This window comes from Oncorhynchus gorbuscha, unplaced genomic scaffold (assembly GCF_021184085.1).
Source record: "Oncorhynchus gorbuscha isolate QuinsamMale2020 ecotype Even-year unplaced genomic scaffold, OgorEven_v1.0 Un_scaffold_607, whole genome shotgun sequence".
NCBI classification, from domain to species: domain Eukaryota; kingdom Metazoa; phylum Chordata; class Actinopteri; order Salmoniformes; family Salmonidae; genus Oncorhynchus; species Oncorhynchus gorbuscha.
In genome coordinates, this window is record NW_025745734.1 from 280853 (window position 1) to 305907 (window position 25055).

Genomic DNA, 25055 nt, shown 5'->3' on the forward strand with positions numbered 1-25055 from the left:
TGAAGATTTATGGATATAACAGCAATGTTTTGTTTGTTGATGAAAAGTTGAGGCTTGTACAGAACCATGCAACCTTAATGTGTAGAGTAATGATATCCAGGTACGCACATAATGATGTCATTAACAAGTAACCAACTGTTTGTTTTCGCTTGCTCTTTCAAGAGATTCAATTTCATGTGAGGACATATTGCAATTGCTCGCTGCGTTGAAAATGCAATATTTGAACTTGGTGTGTAAACTCTGAGCTGCCCTTCCAGCACTGATAACTACGCCAGATTACACTTGATAAATAAACACAACGTATGGATTTGGAATTTAAACAAATACTGGGTTCCCAGGAGGCCTTCTGCTCTGTTAAATCTGTGTGTTTTATACTTTCCTCCTAATGCTTATTTTGAGGGGCTTTGTGACATCAGAAGCTTCTCTGTCTGGCCAAGATATATGGTTTTGCATGAACAGGCCAGGTCAGCCTTGTAAAATAAGTCTTCTCACCTCAATGGGACTTCCTGAATAAATAAAGATTGAACACAAAATAAAATAAACATGATTTCAACAGTCATAGAGCAGTTATGGACCAGAACCATGGGAGTGGGATTCAGTAGATACATCCATACGGATATCTGTGGAAGTTCTGATTCCCAATCAAATACTGACAGTAGTCTGTCTACCCCACAATACCACATAGTATAGAACTAGTGTGTAGGTTGGTTTGCCAGAGGTTCAATGTCTTCACTAAATCTCTGATGCAGAAAATCACACATAACTGCTATGACCTCATCCGCTTTTATGAGCTGTAATGAATTGCGCAGTAGTGAATGATGTCTGATTAGTAGCAGCTTTACTAATCAAGAACGACCATGGATAAATAGCCGTGGAGACTGGAGAGGCAACAGTGGCAGCATTTCATATGAAGGCCTTTGACTCTCTCTCTCTCTCTCTCTCAAACAGTACAGGGAGATAACTGTGATGTCATTATGCCATGATGCTTTCACTGTAAAGATCCCACACTACTCAGCAGCCCTGGATTGTGTCCCAAATGACACCCTATTCCCTATATGGGGTTCTGGTCAAAAGTATTGCACTATATAAGGAAGGGGCCTGGTTAAAAGTAGCGCACTATATAGGGAATAGGGTGTCATTGCAACCCTGGAAAAAACAGGTTTACCAGCAGCAAGCGCGATGCTGCCGGTTCTGATGCTGCCTGGGCTGGGCCGGTGAGGAGGACCCAGTCCATTACACCACCACCGGGCACACAACCAGGGCCAAGTCACGTGCCAAAGAATGTGAAAGGAAAAAGTAAGGAGAGAAGGAGAGGTACTGTAGCTTAGGTAGGAATGGATGGAAGAGTTTTACTTACTTAATTAACCCTTTTCTTTCCTATGTGGAACATAAGGCTTCCATTAGAGAGCACTACTGCTGCCGATCTCCTGCCTGTTTGGTGATAGTTTTCTATGACAGACCACAGTCCTTCCTCACCTCCTACGTACGGTTCTGGATGGAAGGGTGGAGGAGGGGAAGGTACAGCATGGTTTGTTTATTTTTCATGTTTGAACTGACGTGAGAGAGAGCCCATCAGATGTGACAGGGCCTCAGGCCTGCAATCTGAGGATTCTTCCCTGTGGATCGCTGTGTGCACTCATGGTCAAAGTTATGCACTGTGTCTGTATCACTTTCTGTTGACAACAATGTATTTTCGTTCTGAAAACAATAAATATGAAAACAATAACTGCTGATCAGGCCGTATGTAGAGGATGCCAGTTATATCATAATAATCCTTCATGTATTTAGTCAGTCCTGTAGGAAGCTTTCGCTAGGTAAGGACCCAATGTATCTTTTACTAGTTATTTTAGTTTTCTGTCACACACTCCCACCCTGTGGTCATTACCAAGAACTGTACAAGAAGAAGTGAATGAAACATATTTGAATCTCTCTAAGATGTCTGTCAAACACACACTTATACACACAGTGAAAAACAAAACTATAGCATGAAAGAAAGAGAACGTTAGTCACTACATGTAAACATAAACAACAATATTTTAAAAATATGAATACATAGAGGCCAGGTTCAATACTGCTTGGACCCATGGGAGTCCAACCATGGGGGTCCAACCATGGGGGTCCAACCATGGGGGTCCAACCATGGGGGTCCAAACATGGGGGTCCAAACATGGGGGTCCAAACACAAACAAAAATACATTACTGCATTGGCATAACTTTCTAAGCAATAAATAGTATTTTTGTTTGAATAAACAAACAGTGATAATCAAAGCAAACAGATACATTAGTGTCAAATTTACCAGGCTTCAAACATTTCTTCAAAAAAGCATTGGCACTCATCAAAATGGTTCTCATAGCAATGATCACACACAGCCACTACACATTTGTCTACTGGACAGTTTTACCTCGAGATCCTCGTAAATTGTTCTAATTCCAAATTCTATGGAACAGACAATCTTTGGTCATCATCATCATTTTCACATGTTGAAGGGACTTGGAGGGAGGCACTTTGACGTCAGCAAATAAGCACATAAAGATACTTTAATCATGTGTTTCATACATTGATGATGACCATCATGTGGTCTTGACACAAAGAAAAGAAAACAGAAATGTGATATTGTGTTCATTAGCCAGGAGAGATATTATGATGCAATGAGTATACCAAACTGAGTATACCAAACATATCAGAACATCCTTAATTTGTCGGGGTATGGACTCTACAAGGTGTCCAAAGTGTTCCACAGGGATGTTGGCCCATGTTGACTCCAATGCTTCAAACAGCTGTATCAAGTTGGCTGGATGTCCTTTGGGTGGTGGAATATTCTTGATTCACACAGGAAACTGTTGATTGTGAAAAACCCAGCAACGTTACAGTTCTTGCCACAAACCGGTGCACCTGACACCTACCACCCCATACCCCATTCAAAGGAAGGCACTTACATGTTTTTGTCTTGCCCATTCAACCTCTGAATTGTCTCAAGGCATAAAAATCATTATTTAACCTGTCTCCTCCCCTTCATCCCCTTCATCCTCCCCTTCATCTACACTGATTGAAGTGGATTTAACAAATAACATCACACCTGGTCCATCTGTGATGGAAAGAGCTGATGTTCTTAATATTTGTATATTCAAGATGAAGAAAATGCAATGACAAACAAATAAAACAACTGAACACATACTGTCATTTATTTTGGATCAGTTATTTACTGTGGCTAAAGTATAAAATAACTGCTTGAATTAATTGGCTAACTTAGTCTACAATGTTTCCATAAACTACATATAAATTACTGGTATAATGCAACTTTCTATTTCTTCAAATGTATCCATTTGATAGCTACATTCCTCACACGCTCACAAAAAATATAGATATTTTAGATATTTAAAAATGTCGTTTAGGATGGAATAAGACGTCGTTTGAGTTTTAGGTTTGGAAAGTGACGAAATCATCGCCTTCCACGCGCCCCTTTAAATGAGATCTGCGCGTGCCTCCAGCTGAACTCAGCCGTTGAATTTCAACTGAAAAACCGTTGGCTGTCTTTTTCACCTCCAGGTACCGTGCTATTAGCTAACGTAATAAATAATAATTCACAATTAGCTAGATATTAATTCGCGTAATATATTAGGGAAATATATTTCGTTTTCTTGTAAATGTGGCCAGTCTCCGACCGCAACATTTATTTTTCTAGTAACGTTAGCTAACGTCAGCCAGCAAGCTGACATTAGCGACAGTAACGTAACGTTAGCTAGCTAAAATTAGCTAGATGTTTGCTGTTTTGACGAAAGTTTGCTAACTAAGGTTTTATGAATAAAAAATTGCCAAAGCCCCTTGCTTGCTACTTTACTAAATGTCAATAGCGTATTGTTGTCAATTAGCTACTATAGCTAGCTAACATTAACGTTACCATTTCGTTTTCAGGATGGAGAGAGGATTCAATTTCAAGCTGTTGGTGCCTCCTAGAGTCAACCCAATCCCAGGACAGGTTTCTACCGTCAAACCACAGGAAATAGTGGAGGATGGGGGATGTTTCATGCAAACTTTGCAGCAGGTAACTCAGCTTTATGTTTTGTTTGAATTAAAATTGTTTGGTATTTTGTCAATATGACTGACTTTACACTGATGTGCTACTTCAATTCTTAGGGTTATAATAAATGTTTGGACAAAGAATCAAACATACTTTTTCCCTCCATGAATATGGTTGTGCCAACAAAGCCCACCAGATCAGGTATTTTATTACCATATGCATTATACTTGTACAAATTCATATGGAACTTTAATTTCAGAAATCACTTTTTTTTTAAACATTTAGGGCTGGTTTGTCAAACTCCATTGAAGGTGTTTTTTAGTCAAGGAAATAGGGATAGGCTAAACCGGGTCCTAGAGTTTTGTGCAAAATGTATATATTCTGAATCATGAGTTGCACATGCATCTCGAGTTAGAATTATTTTCTCATAGAGTTTCTCTCCCCCAAAAGATGTATTCAAGATGAAAGTTGTGCCACCAATGGAAAATGAAGAAGTAAGTAAACATAGTTTGGTGTGAACACAGATGAATATAACAGATAATAGTATGTGATGTGACTTGGAGCTGGTGGGACGTGGGGGAATAAAACTGCTATAGAGAGCAGAGGGGATTGCTTTGCCAAGCCCCTTGATTCCTGAAGTTTCCCTATACATTCACCTGTTTATATTACACCAATGAGTATCAACAAGAGTGGGTCTTTAGAAAACCACTTGGGATGTTCCAAACATTTATTTCTGAAAAGCCGCAATGGTCACATCAACTTTAGCACGCCACAATATTAGAGATTGACCGATTATGATTTTTCAACGCCGCTACCGATTATTGGAGGACAAAAAAGCTGATACCGATTAATAGGCTGATTTTTAAAATATATTTGTAATAATGACAATTACAACAAGACTGAAGGAACACTTTTTAAAACTTAATATAATCAATTTAGCCTCAAAGTGTTGGAGAAGAAAGTAAAGTGCAATATGTGCCATGTAAGAAAGTTAACGTTTAAGTTCCTTGCTCAGAACATGAGAACATATGAAAGCTGGTTGTTCCTTTTAACATGAGTCTTCAATATTCCCAGGTAAGAAGTTTTAGGTTGTAGTTATTATAGGAATTATAGGACTATTTCTCTATACCATTTGTATTTCATATACCTTTGGATGTTCTTATAGGCACTTTAGAATTGCCAGTGTAACAGAATAGCTTCCGCTCCTACCTGGGCTCAAACCAGGAACACAACAACAACAGCCACCCTCGAAGCAGCGTTACCCATGCAGAGCAAGGGGAACAACTACTCCAAGTCTCAGAGCGAGTGACACCAGCCTAATCTTGGGAGTTTTTTAAAAATTGTATTTATTTTTTTAACCTTTATTTTACTAGGCAAGTCAGTTAAGAACAAATTCTTATTTTCAATGACGGCCTAGGAACAGTGGGTTAACTGCCTGTTCAGGGGCAGAACGACAGGTTTGTACCGTGTCAGCTCGGGGATTTGAACTTGCAACCTTTCGGTTACTAGTCCAACGCTCTAACCACTAGGCTACCCTGCCGCCCCAGTTGATAGGCTTGAAGTCATAAACAGCAGAGCTGCTGGCAAAACGCACAAAAGTGCTGTTTGAATGAATGCTTATGAGCCTGTTGGTGCATACCATCGCTCAGTCAGACTGCTCTATCAAATCATAGACTTAATTATAATATAATAACACACAGTAGGTCATTAATATGGTCAAATCTGGAAACTATCATCTCGAAAACAAGACGTTTATTCTTTCAGTGAAATACGGAACGGGTGGCATCCATCAGTCTAAATATTCCTGTTACATTGCACAACCTTCAATATTATGTCATAATTATGTAAAATTCTGGCAAATTAGTTCGCAATGAGCCAGGCGGCACAAACTGTTGCATATACCCTGACTCTGCGTGCAATGAACGCAAGAGAAGTGACACAATTTCACCTGGTTAATATTGCCTGCTAACCTGGATATATTTTAGCTAAATATGCAGGTTTAAAAACCTATACTTCTGTGTATTGATTTTAAGAAATGCATTGGTGTTTATGGTTAGGTACACGTTGGAGCAACGACAGTCCTTTTTCGAGAATGCGCACTGCATCGATTATATGCAAAGCAGGATATGCTAGATGAACTAGTAATATCATCAAACATGTGTAGTTATAACTAGTGATTATGATTGATTAAGTTTAATGCTAGCTAGCAACTTACATTGGCTCCTCGTGAGGCAGGTGGTTAGAGTGTTGTACTAGTTAACCGTAAGGTCGCAAGATTGAATCCCTGAGCTGACAAGGTAAAAATCTGGCGTTCTGCCCCTGAACAAGGCAGTTAACCCACCGTTCCTAGGCCGTCATTGAAAATAAGAATGTGTTCTTAACTGACTTGCCTAGTTAAATAAAGGTGTAAAAAAAAAAATAATAATCTGCCAAATCGGCGTCCAAAATGACAAATTTCCGATTGTTATGAAAACTTGAATTTGGCCCTAATTAATATGCCATTCCAATTAATCGGTCGACCTTTACACAATATACAGTCCATTCGGAAAGCATTCAGACCCCTTCCCTTTTTCCACATTTTGTTACGTTACAGCCTTTTCTAAAATGTTTTAAATAACGTTTTCCTCATCAATCTCCACACGATATCGCATAATGACAAAGCGAAAACAGGTTTTTAGATTTTTTTGCAAATTTATTAAGAATTAAAAACTTAAATGCCATATTTACATAAGTATTCAGACCCTTTGCTATGAGACTCGAAATTGAGATCAGGTGCATCCTGTTTACATTGATCATCCTTGAGATGTTTCTACAACTTGATAGGACTCCACATGTGGTAAATTCAATTGATTGGACATGATTTGAAAAGGCACACACCTGTCTATATAAGGTCCCACAGTTGACAGTGCATGTCAGAACAAAAACCATACCATGAGGTCAAAGGAATTGTCCATAGAGCTCCGAGACAGGATTGTGTCGAGGCACAGATCTGGGGAAGGGACCAAAACATTTCTGCAGCATTGAAGGTCCCCAAGAACACAGTTGCCTCCATCATTCTTAAATGGAAGACATTTGGAACACCCAAGACTCTTCCCAGAGCTGGGTGCCCGACCAAACTGAGCAATCGTGGGAGAAGGGCATTGATCAGGGAGGTGACCAAGAACCTGATGGTCACTCTAACAGAGCTCTAGAGTTCCTCTGTGTTGATAGGAGAACCTTCCAGAAGGACAACCATATCTGCAGCACTCCAACGATCAGGCCTTTATGGTAGAGTGGCCAGACGGAAGCCACTCCTCAGTAAAAGGCACATGACGGCCCACTTGGGAGGTTTCCAAAATGCGCCTGAAGAACTTTCAGACCTTCAGAGAAACAAGATTATCTGGTCTGATGAAGCCAAGATTGAACTTTTTGACCTGAATGCCAAGCATCATGTCTGGAGGGAACCTGGCACCATCCCTATGGTGAAGCATGGTGGTTGCAGCATCATGCTGTGGGGATGTTGTTCAGGGGCAGGGACTGGGAGACTAGTCAGGATCAAGGGAAAGATGTACAGAGAGATCCATGATGAAAACCTGCTCCAGAGCGCTCAGGACCTCAGACTGGGGCGAAGGTTCACCTTCCAACAGGACAATAACCCTAAACACACGGCCAAGACAACTCAGGAGTGGCTTTGGGACAAGTCTCTGAATGTCCTTGAGTGGCCCAGCCAGAGCGCAGACTTGAACCCATTCAAACATTTCTGGAGAGACCTGAAAATACCTGTGCAGCGACGCTCCCCATCCAACCTGACCGATCTTGAGATTATCTGCAGAGGAGAATTGGAGAAACTCCCCAAATACAGGTGTGCCAAGCTTGTAGAGTCATACCCACAAAGACTAAGCAGTAATCATTGCCAAAGATGCTTCAACAAAGTAAAGGGTCTGAATACTTATGTACAGATTTTTATTTTTATAAATTTGCAAACATTTCTACAAACCTGTTTTTGCTTTGTCATTATGGGGTATCGTGTGTAGATAGATGAGGGAATAAGAATAAAAATACATTTTAGAATAAGGCTGTAATGTAACAAAATGTGGGAAAAGCCAAGGGGTCTGAATACTATCTGAATGCACTGGAAGCCTAGATCAGAGGTATTCGAAGTCAGAGTCATGGGGGAATTGGAGTAGGGTCCCCCCAATTAAAATAATAATAATAATTTTGGGAGGTACAAAAAATGAAGAGTACAAATTATTTTATGGGACAACATATAAATGTTTTTGGGAAAGATACATTGATAAGATATATGAACATTTAATTAATTTAAGGTTGTTTGTTGATGTAAACATTAAAATTGACTGATTTTAAGGTTGTCATCAGATTTGGGAAGGGGTGGGATCACCAGAAATTCTGGCTAAAGATATGGGGTCCCTTCTGAAAGAGTTTGCGTACCACTGGCCTAGATAGATAACACATTGTACAACTCACCAGCAAGCCAATATTAGTTGAGTGTTGATCTCTGGTGGACAGACTACAGAAACATAAATGGTACCGTAGGTCTGTCATGATACAACGGGATGTTTGGCCCATAGACTTACCCGTAACTTGCAAAGAGAGAGGGTAGAGCTCCTCGTTCTCTCTTCTCTCAACACGTCTTTAACCAGAACTTAATCGAGCATCTGATCAATTACGCAAGACTTTAGTTCTGGGTTAACCAAGATTGGTCGCATGTGAGCAAATTAGCCTTTATCTCAATTTAGCCTTTATCTCAATTCTCAGGAGCATTAGTTTTACATAATAGGCTGTGATTCAGAGGAGACTGGAGGAAATAGCTATAGGAGGACTGGCTCATTGTAAAGACTGGAATGGAATAAATGGAATGTATCAAACATATGGAAACCACATGTTTGACGCCGTTCCATTGATTCCATTCCAGCCATTACAATGAGCCTGTCCTCCTATAGCTCATCCCACCAACCTCCGCTGATGTGATTATGCATAGATTATGCTGTAGAGTTCTGACATGTGTTTTCTAAATCTTCTTAGACCAATTGCAAACCCAGTCAGCTGTATTCAAAACTGTTTGAAGAAGTTCAGAAAGTAAAGTATTGGAAAGTCAAAGTGGACTCAGAGGCTGTGCAAAAAGACAGGAAGCTGCAAGAAAACAAAAGAACAATTGAAACACAGCGTAAAGCCATTCAGGAATTGCAGGTATGTACCATTAAATGTACAGGTATAGGCCTATATTGAAAAGACAGAGTAAAAATGCTAAAGTCCTTTAAAAAAAAGTATTATTATTATTATTATATATCCTATTTTTCCTTTCCTTTATGTTTTAGTTCGGAAATGAAAGCCTCAGCATAAAACTAGAGGATCAGATCAGTGAGAATGATGATCTGCAGAACAAGTATGTATTTGATTATAACATGATACTGCCACTATAGATTTTATCATCATCATTCTGTTTTTTTCTGTAATGTTTATTTTTCCAACAGAAACAATGCAACACGGAACCTATGTAATATACTAAAGGATACGTTTGAAAGATCAGCTGAGAAAATCCATCTATGTGAGTAAAACATGCCGACTACTCAGCCTAAGTGTACATGCTAGTTGGCTGAATGCGAAATGATGACATTGTGTGGTCTACATTGTCCTCAAACCAACCTATGTTCTCTTAGTTGAATCTGAAAGAGAGGAAACCCATCACTTGTTCATGGAAAATAGTGAAACTATTCAGGTGAATATTAGAATTTTCTGTTCTTTTGATTAAAATAACATAATTGATTTGTTATCTTCATTAATACAGCATGTATGGCGTCAGTTATATAATGCTAGTGAAGAATAATATTTGTTAAAACATTTTTATTAATTGTTATAGAGGATGAATGCTGCCTTTGAAAGCCTACGTATTCAAGCAGAAACTGACCGCCTTGAAATGCTGAAAGGTATATATACTTGAAATATATCATCATCAATGCACTTGTATTGTGTTGTTGTGAACATAACACTCGGCACTTTACACAGTATATAAAAAGAGAACAATAACTCCCAATGATGTGAATATTTTACAGTTAAAGAGGATTTGGAAGAATTTGCCGTTTTAAAGGAGAAGTTTGAGAAAGAATTCAGTATGAAAGAAGAAGAGGTTGGTCTGACTGAACATGATTAGAGTAATGGACACCCTCTCTGAGTGGTTTTTAAAACACATTTTCGGTAACCTATTGTTGTCACAAACAATATGAACCGTATTTGGCGTTGTGTATATAGACTATGGAAACTGGAAATGTCTCTTACAGGTTGTGATACTTCAGATGAAAATGAAGGACAAAGAAAAAGAACTTCAGGCAATCCTGCTCAACCTCCATGAAACCAGAGAGAGTTGCAAACGGTTACAACAGGCAGCACGTAAGATGGGCACTTTTTGTTCATTGATTAGGCCTAGGTCTTAAGCCCTATTTGGACAGGACTAGTATTACTAGAGACGTTGATTATGTAATTACCCCAGCATGTGCATTATTCCAGAGGATGATTTGCGTAGGATGTTTTTCCAAGCAGCCTCCTATAATTATTATTTTTTTTTCATTCGAGGTGTGAAAATATTTAAAGGTCACGTCAAGATAGTAGGCTACATTGATAACTTGTGCTTGGCTGCCAACATTTAAATTGAGGAAGTGTGATCAAAATCATTATTTTAGAGATCCACGGTAAAAGTTCCTCCTAATAAAAATGCTCCGCTTCCTGCTGATATGAGCTGCTGAACAGTAGACCTATTTGCACTTGAGATGCGTTTATGGATGAGAAAGTGAACTTGCCATGTCCAACAAAGTTAACCTCAGTGGATCGGGGATGCTTTGTGTTCTATTGATATACTGCCTACTACATCAACAGCCAGGGTTTCTTTAAAGAGACAATCAGCAGTTGAAACACTAACAATGCCTTCTCCCGCCCCTGTTTTGGTAAAAATAAGCTTAGGGATGGGGTTGAAGAAGTGTAACCACTCTCAAATTCATAGACAGAACAATGGATGCTTAGTCTGGGCATCCATGATATCAACATTATAGTTGTAAGCATGTTTTTAGGCTATGTAGTGTTTGTTTACATTTACATTATTTACAAACAGTAAAACAAGCTTATATTTTTGTTTTTGATCGGGTACGACAGTAGAACTAAGCTCATGAGGCATTTATAAATTATATTCTTCAAGAATCAATGGCTACATATCAATAATTCACAAATCTCAAAATGGATGTAGCAAATGCAGATTGCCACTTTTAATAAGCCTATAACTGCAATACTTTTTTATTGCGTATTTAGGCTTAATTAAACTGATGCATTTGACAATGTTCAACTTCAGTTCACTGGCACAAAAGGTATAAACAAAAGTATTCACTTTGAAAGTTGATAAAGGCAGTCATATGAAATATACACTGTATACAAAAGTATGTGGGCACCTTCCCCCCCCCCCCCCCCGTTCACAAAGCGAGGTCCATACAGAAATGGTTTGTTGAGATCGGTGTGGAAGAACTTGACTGGCCTTCACACAGCCTTGACTTCAACCCCATCGATCAACTTTGGGATGCATTGGAACGCCGAATGCGAGGCCTAATTACCCAACATCCGTGCCCAACCTCACTTACTCTTGTGGCTGAATGCAAGCCCCTGCAGCAATGTTCCAACCACTAGTAGAAAGTCTTCCCAGAAAAGTGGAGACTTTTATAGCAGCAAAGGGTGGGATCAGCTACATATTAATGCCTATGATTTTGGAATGTGGTGTTTGACGTGCAGGTGTCCACATACTTTTGGTAATGTAGTGTATGTGCAGCACTTTGTTTTAAGCTTCAATTGATCAAATCAGTTCTATGTTTTCTTGCTTAAACTGCAAGCAATACTTGTCAAACTCTAATGTCACGGAAAACACAGTGATGTCGATAAGAACGAGAGTCGTAATATCAGAGGACCTTGGTTATTCTGGCTTGAATTGTTACCCTCCTGCCATGGCAGATTCAGGACTAAAATTACGGATGTGGTGTTTTGTTCTTGTACACAATTACATTACGCTCAGTAAAATGAATTCCATTGAAATAGGTCTTGGTGAACTTTTAAATCCATTTCATGCATTTTACTGGAAGTGAAACTTCCTTACTCCTGTATAATATCATATTTTACGACAAGAACATTAACATCTTATTTCCTTTGACAGAACAACACCAGGAAGCCCTTCAACGTTCCAAACAAGAACAAGAATCTCTGTTAGAAAGTCTGCAAAATGCAGAACAGCTCAATGAAGAATGTGAGGTTAGTATGTTGTTTTGTACTCCAATATGCTATTAAAGTATAATTAAAACGCAAGTTATGCAGTTCATCATGTATAATCCAAGGAGGCATATGTTTGTCATTTTACATTCTAAGTGGTTCTATATCTTCCATGTGGCTGTGGACAGTACATAATGGGACAATGGAAAATGTGCATTGTTACTTTAAATCTCTATAGGAAAGTAGAAAAGCTATTGCTACAGCATTAGAGAGCAACAAAGAAGAGAATGCAAAGGTTATTGCCAAGAAAGACTCAAGCTTGGAAGAGCTCAACAAAATAAAAGATCAACAAGCAGACAAGCTTGTACAGATTCAGGCCACAGCCAAGGAATTTCAGACATCATTAACAGTTGAGATAAAGAGGTGGGAAATGAATAGAGTTACTATTTTGTCCCCTGTTTGGTGAACCCCAAAATGGTAATCAAGATTCTTATATTACTTTGAATGTTAACTTGTTTCTCAGGGCAAAAGAACTTGAACTGAAGCTTACGGCAGTCACAGAGGAACTTGACAGGAAAAACCTTGAATTAGGTAAAGTATTGCTCGGCTTTGCCTCGTACTTGTGACTGTGCTAAAAGAAAAGGTGTATCACACACCCTTTCGTGTTACAATTGCATTATTATTTTGTTTTTAGCTTGTATGCAACCAGAGATTAAATATAAGTTTTGTTTTCTAGGAGAGATCAAAGAACAGAAAGAAAAGAAAGACAGCCAGCTACAAATCCTTGAAGATGAATTGGTAAAGATTATATGTTTTGTGAACTCAAATTGGCACTTCCCTCATAACTGTCATGTCTAGTCCATGGTGAGGTTAATGAAAGAGCAATTATTTTACTCTTACCTTTTTAGGATGTCAGAAATAAATCCATACAGTCACTAGAGGAAGCAATTAAAGTTGTGGAGACCAGAACATCAGAACTCACCACAGAGCTTGAGGGGAAACATGCTGAAATTCACCAAGTTAAGGTGAGATGATGTTCAGATGATTGTTGTGTAGATACATTTATAGCGCTACTTATTCAGAAGGATATTGTTTGCATAAATCTTATTATCTTTTAATATTGGAATATGTTGTACCCCTCTAGAATAAAGTGGAAATCATGTCTGTTGAAAACATTTTACTGGAAAAGGCTCTTGGAAATGCTGAAACGATGCAAAACGACTTGAAAGAAAAAGCCAATATGACTGAGGTTTCATTCTGTTAATTATATTTTCCTTGCACAATATTGGCAATGCATATTTGTGTTTACATTTTTTGTTTGACACCTGTATGTACATAGATGAGTCCAGGAAAGAAATTGTTAATGTTGTATCCCACAGAGGAAAATAAAAGAGATTGAGGGGCAGTTATCTGCTGCAATGAGAAGAGATGAAAAATCCATCAAGGAAAAAGAGAATCTAAAGACAGACATTGTACAGCATGAGTGAGTCCTTGGATGTTCAGGGTATAAAGTATTCAATAACCTGAGGGATAGTTTTCCTCCATGTCTCTGTAAATGCTGAATGTGAATTATTCTCCAGGGTGAAGTATAAGGAGCTATTAGCAAGTTTCAATCAGCTGCAGCTTGAGAAGAAGACTATTCTGGAGCAGATTCAGAATGAATCCTCAGAGGCAAACATTCTGGTATCACAACTTAAGGTCTGTATGAATTGAACATGTGATGCTGTCTGTATAGAATAATAAAGAATAATTGAGCAGTTTGCTGATAATTCATGGTCTTGTGTTGTAATGGGAATATTCTTGTCATTCAGGAGAGTGAGGCAAAAGAGATGAAGATGAAGAAGGAAATTGAAAGACTCCAGGAAGAAAACCACCAATTACGGTCAGTTAGAGTTAATTGTTTATAAATCTTTAGTAATGATAGTCATTATACAATGCTGCATGCAGCAACATTAGTTTTTTTTCTTCAAAATCATTCACCTTTTTCCTGTAGAGAGGAATTGAAATCCTTAAATGCCAAAGTTGAAGAGCAAGGCCAAGACACTGAGAATCTGCAGAAGAAACTTGAAGAAAGTGTAAGCAAATCAACTGTCTATGAGGTTGGAATAATATTGTGAAATTGTGAAAATTATGATAATGCCCCTTTAGTGTAAAAGCAGTTTGAAATGACCGCCTGAAATTTCTGCATGTTTTGTTGGAATGGAGTTTTGGCCTGCCTGATGTCATCACCATGTGGTAAATTAGTTACTAGACCAATAAGAAAGAGTGTTCCAAACCTCTCTGCCAATAACAGCTAGTTTTCAGTTTCCCCCTCCCTACTCAAACCACTCCCAGATAGTCCTAGCAAAATTCTTGCTTGAGAAATTGCTATTTGCTAAGAAGTTATTTTTGTTTAATTTTTTAACCATTTTATTTTAAAACAATCACAGTAAGGTGCTTAATTGTTACCCAGAAAATATTTGATATTGAGATAAAATGTCTGTATTGGAACTTTCAGCATGATGTCAGTTTAACACTGTTTTTCAAAAATATTATATGGCCGAGTAAATGTCCAAATCTAAATGCACGTCTGTTTTATACTATATTCACACTGATGAGTGATAGTAAATAAAGTTCACTATTTTCTGTTTGACTTCATGTCTGTAGTGTGGAGATCTGCAGGCTGAGCTCTCAAAGAAAGATAAACAAATGAAAGCAGTGGAGTCAAAGGTGATTATCAAAGTCATGTCTACACTTGGATTATTTTGTCTTTAATTATCTTATCAAACACTTTGCTTTTTCTCTCTAGCTGTCCAACCTGAAGATAAAATTAGAGAGTAAAACTAAAATCCAGGACGAATACCAAAAAGAGGTTTGTGTTGACTAAAAAATAGATTATAAAATGTCAAATGAATTATACAATAATATAAACTGTTCAGCTTTCTACAACCTGTTTTTCATTTACTTGTTTGTTCTCAGAACAAAACGTTGAAGAAACAAATTGCAATTGAGACAGCAAAATCCAGTGAACTTGAAAATGAGGTACCGCATGGCGTTAAATGGTCATTTACAAGTGCAAAATTGTAGTTCAGTTGTGATGCAACTTGGTTTTTCATCCATCACAGATAAACAAATTGAAAGAGGAGTCCGAAAATGTTCAACGATCAAATGAAGAGGAATGTAAAAATTTGCTTGATGACCTTGAAACCAAAGCAACATCTGAGGCAGAGCTTCAGAAAAAGGTGCTTATTGGAAGTTAATAATATGGTACATTCTGGTAGATGTGGCAACATACTTGCTGTACATATTGATCCCTGCAGGTGAAAAAGCTACATCTTACAGCAACAGATGCCATCAAGAGTAAGGAAGATACTGAAATCAAATGTCAGAACAAGATAGCAGACATGGTTGCCTTGATGGAAAAGCACAAGGTAAAGTTATCTTTAGGTCAATATCCACAGATTACACCAACACCGCTGCCATCTTACATGTTGTTTGTAATGTTATCCATGTGTGTTTGTTAACATTTAGTTCTCTGTTGGTATCAGAACCAGTATGACAAAATGGTTGACGAGAAAGATGCAGAGCTTGATGAGAAGAAGAGGAAAGACATGGAGGCAACTGCTAATAGAACATCACTGGTATGCTACAATATAGTAGAGGAATACACATGAGATTGGATTAACTGGGAGCATTTCAGTAGTTATACCTCTACTTCTTGGATATTTTCTGATTTTTCCTCAGGAATTGGTGCTGTCACAGCAGAACATTGAGAATGACCGTTTGAAGGAACAACTAAAGAAAGAAATGAACGAGAGGGTAAGTGGTCATGTCCCATGCTGACAAAGCTGTGTCAAGTGACAAATGTTGTCTCTTTACTCAGTCATGATGTAATGTTGTGTTGTAGGAAAGCTTACTACAAGAGATTACAGCCCTGAAAAAAGAAAAGAAAATGAGCAGGCAACTGGAGACACAGGAAGAACAGGTAGATATTCAGATATCAGAGCATTACAACAGTTTGTGTTGTTTCAAAATGTCTGACAAAAATTGTTATTTTACATTTTTTATATTATTACAAATTAGCTGCCTGAGCCAAAGTCCAAAGAAGTTAGGAGTTCTGAAACCCCCAAAGTATACTCCTCCGCCAAGATGCCTATGTTCCGTTTGGCAAAGGACAGTCAGAGAAAGACAAAAACTCTGAAAGCCTCTGTAACCCCATCCCAAACCTCAGAGAAAATAGTAGACTCCAAACATTCATTAAACATTAATGTAAGTGATCATGAACTTCTTAAAAATGATTGTGTTCGGGTCAAACATTTTCTGAAATGTTTCTCCACTACATCCATGTGCATCATCACTGTATAATACCTTAGATGAACTGATAGTGTTGATGTGTCAAAGGAAATGGAAAACGAAGCCCCAAAAACTCCGTCTTGGAGCTCCATGACTAGAGTTGCAGCAACACCACGAATTAAGGTATTGGAATTGGTTGACTATTTTGTTTGTTGTATTCATAATAGATAAGTTAGGCTATTCAATAATAAATTATCTGTATGTTGTATGATCACCGTAGAATTGATGAGATGAACTGACATGGTACTGTATGTTTGATGCGTCAAAGGAAACCGAAGCTCTCAGAACTCCATCTTGGAGCTCCACCAATATAGTTAGTGCAACACCACGGATTAAGGTATTGGAGTATGTTGATAAACATAAAAAAATCTAAGATTCATTAACTGTGTTTTCATTTATTGACTGAGCCATTCCCCCAGAGGATTCTCTCCATCCTATTTATTTGTGAGTGATTGAGTGATTTTCTCCACAGTCTTACAGAATCAGAACTCCTCCCTCCACTGGAAAGTCTGTGCCCTGGGGGATGAGCACCCTGGAGCTTGACCCCAAGTCTGACAGCTCGGAACATAATGATTTATTGGTAAATAATGCTTCAAGATCTAATGAACACACTGCTTGAACTTGGATAGACTTAAAACATTGGATTTGTTCAAACTCAGGATGTATTATCATAACTTTATATGCAAGCTGTATGGTGTGCACATGCACATTTAATTGTGGAAATAATTTTGCTTTACATATCACTTCTTCTAACTTGGGTCTTTCTGGTTCGTATAATGGCAGAGCATTGCAGTTGCAACTGATCCATTCAAGAGCCGCCTGCAGTCAAGTGTCCCAGCAGCACAGAATCAGAAAGTGGACATATTCAGGAAGGTAGAATGAGCCAGCCTTACATTAACACCAAATACTTGACTTACTTGGCAGTACACCCTCTGTATTATGAAATAAGTTGTGAAATACCATATTGTATGGTATAGTCTATACTCTGCAACTTCTAAAATATAGTCTGTAACTTAAAAGTAGTTAATGCTGTGATTTCCAGGTCAGTATTAGTCTGTAATGTTTCAGATCCAGAGCCCTGCCATTCAGAAATCACCTGGGAGTACTTTAAAGCTCGCTGCAATGAAAAGGATGCGGGATGCTGGTTGGACATCTGTCACTGGTGCTGAAAAGAAGAAGAAAAAAACAGTTGAAAAGATCTTTGCATAAAAAGCAAGTGCTGTGCTTTTCAAGATAGACCGTTTTCTGTGCGTCTGACGAATCTGAAAACGGTCTAAGCTATTTTCATTACACCACTGCTCTCAAGTTCATTCATGTCTATAGTTGTCTGATGCTGGGAAAGCTGTTGACCGAAATAGGAATTTCAAATGCAAGTCAAACGAATTTGAAATTAACCAAGTATGTTATATTGTTTTGTTGTTACTGTTTAGCAACTTACTCACATTATTCATGGAAGAATATGTCAAATGCTTATTATTTTGAGCAAACTTGCCTCCTTTGACTGTATTCAACATGAATAAGTTCATGTTTTCATGAAATTTAATTTATTTGTTTGAAACATTGTTTTTGCCTGTGCGGTTTTTATGAACCTATACACTATATATACAAATGTATGTGGGCCCCCCTTCAAATGAGTGGATTTGGCTACCGCCGAGTGCTGAAGCGTGTAAAAATCGCCTGTCCTTGTTTGCAACACTCACTACCGAGTTTCAAACTGCCTCTGGAAGCAACTTCAGCACAATAAAATGGAAATGGAATTGGTTTCCATTGCCGAGCAGCCTCACACAAGCCTAAGATCACCAAACGCAATGCAGTCAGATGGATAAATCTGGGTTTGTGGATGCCAGGAGAATGCTACCTGCCTGAATGCATAGTTTGGTGGAGGAGGAATAATGGTCTGGGGCTGTTTTTCATGGTTCGGGCTAGGCCCCTTAGTTCCAATGAAGGGAAATCTTAATGCTACAGCATACAATGACATTCTAGACAAGTCTGTGCTTCCAACTTTGTGGCAACAGTTTGGGGAAGGCACTTTCAGCAGGACAATGCCCCTGTGCACAAAGCGAGGTCCATACAGAAATTATTTGTCAAGATCGGTGTGGAAGAACATGATTGGCCTGCACAGAGCCCTGACCTCAACCCCATTGAACACCTTTGGGATAAATTGGAATGCTAACTGTGAGCCAGGCCTAATCGCCCAACGTCAGTGTCTGACCTCACATGCTCTTGTGGCTGAATGGAAGTAAATCCCTGCAGCAATGTCCCAACATCTAGTGGAAAGACTTCCCAGAAGAGTGAAGGCTGTTATAGCAGCAAAAGGGGGACCAAATCCATATTAATGTCCATGATTTTATAATGAGATGTTCCATGAGCAGGTGTCATATTGCTATTTATATTGCTACCAAATAAAATGATGCTTCAATTTGTTAGTAATTTATTTGTATTTACTCAGATGGTAATATTCTCCCTCCGACTAATACACTCGTTTTAAACCTTTTAACGTGACTCCCTAATTAGGATCCCTATGACCAAAAGTAAGGTTCTTTACTACCCTATCACATAATTCAAAAAGGCATGGTGTGTTTTTGAAATGTGTAGCCTACTGTTCTGACCTACAATTCACAATATTGCAACGTAATACGTCAAGTATATTCGTGACGTTGATTATAAAGTGAGTTACCTAAGGGGTGCTCAACAGGCAATGATCTTGTCACTGTCCCTATTTTTTATTGTACTTTTTAATCTAACTAGGTATGTCGGTTAAGAACTTTTTATTTTGACGGCCGAAGAACCATGGGTTAACTTTTCCTAGGGGCAGAACGGGAGATTTTTTATCTTGTCAGCTCGAGGATTCGATCGAGAAACCTTTTGATTACTAGTCTAACGCTCTAAACACTAGACTACCTGCGGCCCCACTAGCCATATTGCCGCAATCAAGTACTAGTCGAAACTCGGAAATGTTCGACTTGCTAACTGGTTGTAGTTATTCACGTGCCGCGTTCAACAAATGAGCAAATCGACATTTTCGAGTTTCCTCGTTCCGACGAGCACGTGAACATAGACCCTCTGCCCTTTCTCGCTCCACTCCCACCCCATGCTTATGCTCCAGCTGCTAGCGCCGCTGCCTGCTGGTGTCTAGCTGACTCCCCTCACTGGCACACATATTCAATGTACAGGTAGCTTAGACCATGACAGGCATCGCCGCTGCCTCCTTCTTCTCTAACATTTGTAGGTTCGGTGGTTGCGGACTCCACTTCGAATCGTTGGCCGAACTCATCGTGCACATTGAGGATAACCACATCGGTAAGCATTGAACGAACCAAACAGAAACAGTCAATCTGTGCTCATTCCACTTCTGCAATTGCCCTGGCTAGGACTAGCTCGAACCAGTTAGCTAACTATAGCTACTTCCTGCGTCTGACAGCGCTGTTAGGTGTGGTATTGATGGGACGTTTGTCTTTATATTTTGTTTACTTACTGTCACGCTATAGCATTGCAATATATAGCTACAAACTGCACGATTCGGAAGCATCTCGCACTTCGGGAGCGCCAGTTGGTCAATGCATTCAACGTTTACGCACGGAACCGTGTTGAGCTATTGCTCACTCTAACATGGCATTTGCAGCCCTGTCTGCAGCACCAGGCCTAGGCAAGCTACGTTACAAACACTTGCTAGATACTGCATCTAGCAGCGCAATGATAGAACGAACAGTGGTGAAAAAAATACTGATTTGTTATACTTAAGTAAAAGTAAAGATGAATTAGTAGAAATTGACTAAAGTAAAAGTGAGTCATCCAGTAAAATACTACTTGAGTAAAAGCATTTGGTTTTATGTATACATATTAAGTATCAAGAGTAAAAATAAATAATTTTTAAATCCTTATATTAAGCAAACCAGACGGCACCATTTTCTTGTTTTTTTTATTTATTTACAGCTAGCAAGGGGCACACTCCAACACTCAGACGTAATTTACTAACGAATAGTGTGTTTAGGGAGTCCGCCAGATCAAAGGCAGTAGGGATGACCAAATATGTTCTTTTGATAAGTGCGTCCATTTTTCTGTCCTGCTTAAGCATTCAAAAAGTACTTTTAGGTGTCAGGGAAAATGTATGGAGTAAATAAAAATTAAATTTTCTTTAGGAATGTAAGGAAGTAGAAGTTGTCACAAATATAAATAATAAAATACAGATACCCCCAACATCTACTTAAGTAGCACTTTAAAGTATTTTTACTTGAGTACTTTACACCACTAAGAACGAACCATTGTTGACAACTTGAGTAGCTTTAAATAAACCTAATTGAAGATCAAGCTCCTTGGTAACTAGTTAGTTTGTTGACAATGACTGTTTTTACACTTCTAACGGTGCCTTCCTTGTTACTATGAGATTACAATGGCCATGGGGCTCAGATCACAGTGCAATTTAAGTTTAGTTACAATGTTATACTCATGCATTTAGAATGTGTGAGTCTCTCGCTCTCACACAAACTGCTAGAGTATGCAGCTGTGCAGCAGACAGTAGAGGAGTACAGAACAGTGGAGGTGAATGTTAGTCACCCTGGGAGACGTGTGGGCGTGAGTCTTGTGCTGCACAGAGTTACTGAATATTGATGAACCTGGATGTGGGTCACACCAAGCCCCCACCTCTTCTCACTCACACATGATGTTATCCATCAAGGGTCACAGTAACAGAAGATCCTCCCATATTGATTAAGCTTCTATCATTGTGAACATGATGCCTGATCAGCTGGCAACCATTCCTAAAGACTCCAAACAACCACTGCATTCAGTCAGGCCTGACAGGATTCTGGCTCAAGATAATGGCAGTCTGTCTTGTTGCCTTTTTAGTTCCATCACATCACCCCAGTCCAGAATGATAAACAATCTGTTCCAAAATCAATCGTATCCCTTGGCTGAACCCCAGACAGAGCCCCTTGACACACAGGAACCCCAGACAGAGCCCCTTGACCAGTCCAAAAACGATGAGATACAGTGCATTCAGAAAGTATTCAGGGCCCTTGACTTATTCCACATTGTTACGTTAAAGCCTTATTCTAAAAATGATTAAGTTGTTTTTTTACCCTTATCAATCTAATACATTTTTGCTAATGTATTAAATATAGAAACTTCACATTTACATAAGTCTTCAGACTCTTTACTCAGTACTTTGTTGAAGCACCTTTTATTAAGGATTACAACCTCGAGTCTTCTTGGGTATGACACTATAAGCTTGACACACCTGCATTTGGGGAGTTTCTCCCATTCTTCTCTCCAGATCCTCTCAAGCTGTGTCAGGTTGGATGGGGAGCGTCGCTGCACAGCCATCTCTAGAGATGTTCGATCAGGTTCAAGTCCAGGCTCTGTCTGGGCCACTCAAGGACATTCAGGGACATGTCCCGAAGCCACTCCTGCGTTGTCTTGGATGTGTGCTTAGGGTCATTGTCCTTTTGGAAGGTGAACCTTCACCCCAGTCTGAGGTCCTGAGTGCTCTCAAGCAGGTTTTTATCAAGGATCTCTGTACTTTGCTCCGTTCATCTTTGGGCTCCCAAGTGGTGCAGCGGTCAAAGGCACTGCATTCTCAGTGCAAGAGGCGTAGTCCCTGGGTTGAATCCAGGCTGCATCACATCCGGCCGTGATTGGGAGTCCCACGGGGCAGCGCACAATTGGCCCAGCGTCGTCAAGGTTTGGCAGGGGTAGACCGTCATTGTAAATAAGAATTTGTTCTTAACTGACTTGCCTAATTAAATAAAATACAAATAACATCTTTCCCTCAATCCTGACAAGTCTTCCAGTCCCTGCCTCTGAAAAATATCCCCACAGCATGATGCTGCCACCACGCTTCACTGTAGGGATGGTGCCAGGTTTCCTTCAGATGTGACGCTTGGCATTCAGGCCAAAGAGTTCAATCTTGTTTCTCATGGTCAGAGTCCTTTAGGTGCCTTTTGGCAAACTCTAAGCGAGTTGTCATGTGCCTTTTACTGAGGAGTGGCTTCCGTCTGGCCATTCTACCATAAAAGCCTGATCGGTAGAGTGCTGCAGAGATGGTTGTCCTTTTGGAAGGTTCTCCTATTAACACAGAGGAACTATGGATCTCTGTCAGAGTCACGATTGGATTCTTTGTCACCTCCCTGACCAAGGCCCTTCTCCCCCAATTGCTCAGTTTGTCCGGGTGGCCAGCTCTAGGAAGAGTCTTGGTGGTTCCAAACTTCTTCCATTTAATTAAGAATGATGGAGGCCACTGTGTTGTTGGGGACCTTCAATGCTGCAGATAGGGTTTGGACCTTCAATGCTGCAGATAGGTTTAGGTCCCTCCCCCAGATCTGTGCCTCGACACAATCCTGTCTCAGAGCTCTATGGACAATTCCTTCAACCTCATGGCTGGTTTTTTTACTCTGACATGCACTGTCAACTGCGGGACCTTTTATATTGACAGGTGTGTGCTTTTCTAATCCATGTCCAATCAATTTAATTTACCACATGTGGAGTCCAATCAAGTTGTAGAAAAATCTCAAGCATGATCAATGGAAACAGGAAGCACCTGAGCTCAATTTCAATTCTCATAGCAGAGGGTCTGAATACTTACCTAAAGGTTTTTCAGCTTTTTATTTTGAATACATTTGCTAAAATTTCTAACCCTGTTTTTGCTTTTTCATCATGTGGTATTGTGTGTAGATCGATGAGGAAAACATTATATTTAATACATGTTAGAATAAGGCTGTAAAGTAACAGAATGTGGAAAAGGGGAAGGGGTCTGAATACTTTCAGAATGCACTGTAGGTTCATGGTTGCCACGCTACGGAGAATTAAACATGTCACTGGGTGGAATGCAGGGAGAAGTCCTGGCAGGGTTGTAATCATTGCACCATTTTCTACTTTTAGAGGACATCAGTTTAATGACTAGGTCTCTGTCTAGTTTGTTCCACCACATCCTTTATCACTTCCTTTATAAAAATAGCATTACCAAAAACTGTTGAGGGAACACTGAAATCCAAATTCAATATATTTGCATTACTGTTGTGTAGACTAGGCCGTATCGTAATGCTGTTTAGACTAGGCTGTATCGTAATGCTGTGTAGTCTAGGCCTTATCGTAATGCTGTGTATACTAGCCCATATCTTGTAGGCCTGTTATTTGTATGTGTGTATTTAAAAATGGATCAAATTGAGGGGGCACGTGCTTTAGTTTTACTGGTGTGTGTACATTTTGCGTGGTGGGGTTTTCTCAGGATCAGTGGGGATTGGAGAGGAGGTGTATGGTGACGAGGCATAGAGCACTACTTTGGACTGGAGCCCTATGGGTATCCAATGGGCCATGGTCAAAGTAGTGCTCTATGAAGGGATTAGGGTGCCTTTGGGATGTAGATAATGGACTGGCTGCATGGAGAGGGGATGGGTAATGAGAAAACCCCCCTGTTCTCTGATAGGGCTGATCACCCTGTTCTCTCTGCTAGGGCTGGGAGGCTATAGGGCTGATCCCCCTGTTCTCTCTGATAGGGCTGATCCCCCTGTTCTCTCTGCTAGGCCTGGGAGGCTATAGGGCTGATCCCCCTGTTCTCTCTGATAGGCCTGGGAGGCTATAGGGCTGATCCCCCTGTTCTCTCTGATAGGCCTGGGAGGCTATAGGGCTGATCCCCCTGTTCTCTCTGATAGGCCTGGGAGGCTATAGGGCTGATCCCCCTGTTCTCTCTGATAGGCCTGGGAGGCTATAGGGCTGATCCCCCTGTTCTCTCTGATAGGCCTGGGAGGCTATAGGGCTGATCCCCCTGTTCTCTCTGCTAGGCCTGGGAGGCTATAGGGCTGATCCCCCTGTTCTCTCTGCTAGGCCTGGGAGGCTATAGGGCTGATCCCCCTGTTTTCTCTGCTAGGCCTGGGAGGCTATAGGGCTGATCCCCCTGTTCTCTCTGATAGGGCTGATCCCCTGTTCTCTCTGCTAGGGCTGGGAGGCTATAGGGCTGATCCCCCTGTTCTCTCTGATAGGCCTGGGAGGCTAGAGGGCTGCCCCCCCTGTTGGGTGAGTGTTTCAAGCATGCAGAGGGAGGAGGTAGAGGGAGACTGAGGCATGCAGAGGGAGGAGGTAGAGAGGGAGACTGAGGCATGCAGAGGGAGGAGGTAGAGAGGGAGACTGAGGCATGCAGAGGGAGGAGGTAGAGAGGGAGACTGAGGCATGCAGAGGGAGGAGGTAGAGAGGGAGACTGAGGCATGCAGAGGGAGGAGGTAGAGAGGGAGACTGAGGCATGCAGAGGGAGGAGGTAGAGAGGGAGACTGAGGCATGCAGAGGGAGGAGGTAGAGAGGGAGACTGAGGCATGCAGAGGGAGGAGGTAGAGAGGGAGACTGAGGCATGCGGAGGGAGGCTAGAGGGAGACTGAGGCATGCGGAGGGAGAGAGGGAGACTGAGGCATGCGGAGGTAGAGAGGGAGACTGAGGCATGCGGAGGTAGAGAGGGAGACTGAGGCATGCAGAGGGAGGAGGTAGAGA

General features: G+C 40.3%; 2 protein-coding genes across 4 annotated transcripts in view; both read left to right on the forward strand.

Moving 5' to 3' along the window:
* The first annotated feature begins 3475 nt into the window (after nt 1–3475).
* sycp1 (synaptonemal complex protein 1) lies at nt 3476–18541 on the forward strand. 3 transcript variants are annotated; one of them, XM_046334832.1, is made up of 35 exons: nt 3476–3547; nt 3914–4043; nt 4136–4220; nt 4470–4513; nt 9042–9206; nt 9335–9402; nt 9491–9564; nt 9677–9735; nt 9877–9943; nt 10070–10143; nt 10295–10403; nt 12199–12293; nt 12490–12674; nt 12775–12842; nt 12988–13049; nt 13160–13276; nt 13396–13500; nt 13631–13734; nt 13832–13949; nt 14063–14133; nt 14245–14326; nt 14898–14960; nt 15040–15102; nt 15210–15272; nt 15356–15472; nt 15551–15661; nt 15779–15871; nt 15975–16049; nt 16138–16215; nt 16314–16499; nt 16632–16706; nt 16852–16920; nt 17056–17163; nt 17367–17456; nt 17652–18541. In XM_046334832.1, exons 2-35 carry the CDS (start codon nt 3915–3917, stop codon nt 17790–17792), a joined length of 3213 nt encoding a protein of 1070 aa, XP_046190788.1. In that variant the 5' UTR covers nt 3476–3547; nt 3914; the 3' UTR covers nt 17793–18541. The 3 variants fall into 3 exon arrangements, with proteins under 3 accessions (XP_046190788.1, XP_046190789.1, XP_046190790.1); XM_046334833.1 differs by lacking the exon at nt 16314–16499; XM_046334834.1 differs by lacking the exon at nt 4136–4220.
* A 723-nt stretch (nt 18542–19264) lies between these two features.
* LOC124019484 (juxtaposed with another zinc finger protein 1-like) overlaps nt 19265–25055 on the forward strand; it is a 48747-nt gene continuing 42956 nt past the window's right edge. Inside the window, exon 1 of the mRNA XM_046334835.1 lies at nt 19265–19883. Coding sequence (XP_046190791.1) covers nt 19769–19883 — 115 coding nt within the window. The 5' untranslated portion in view covers nt 19265–19768. The remainder of the gene's footprint in view (nt 19884–25055) is intronic.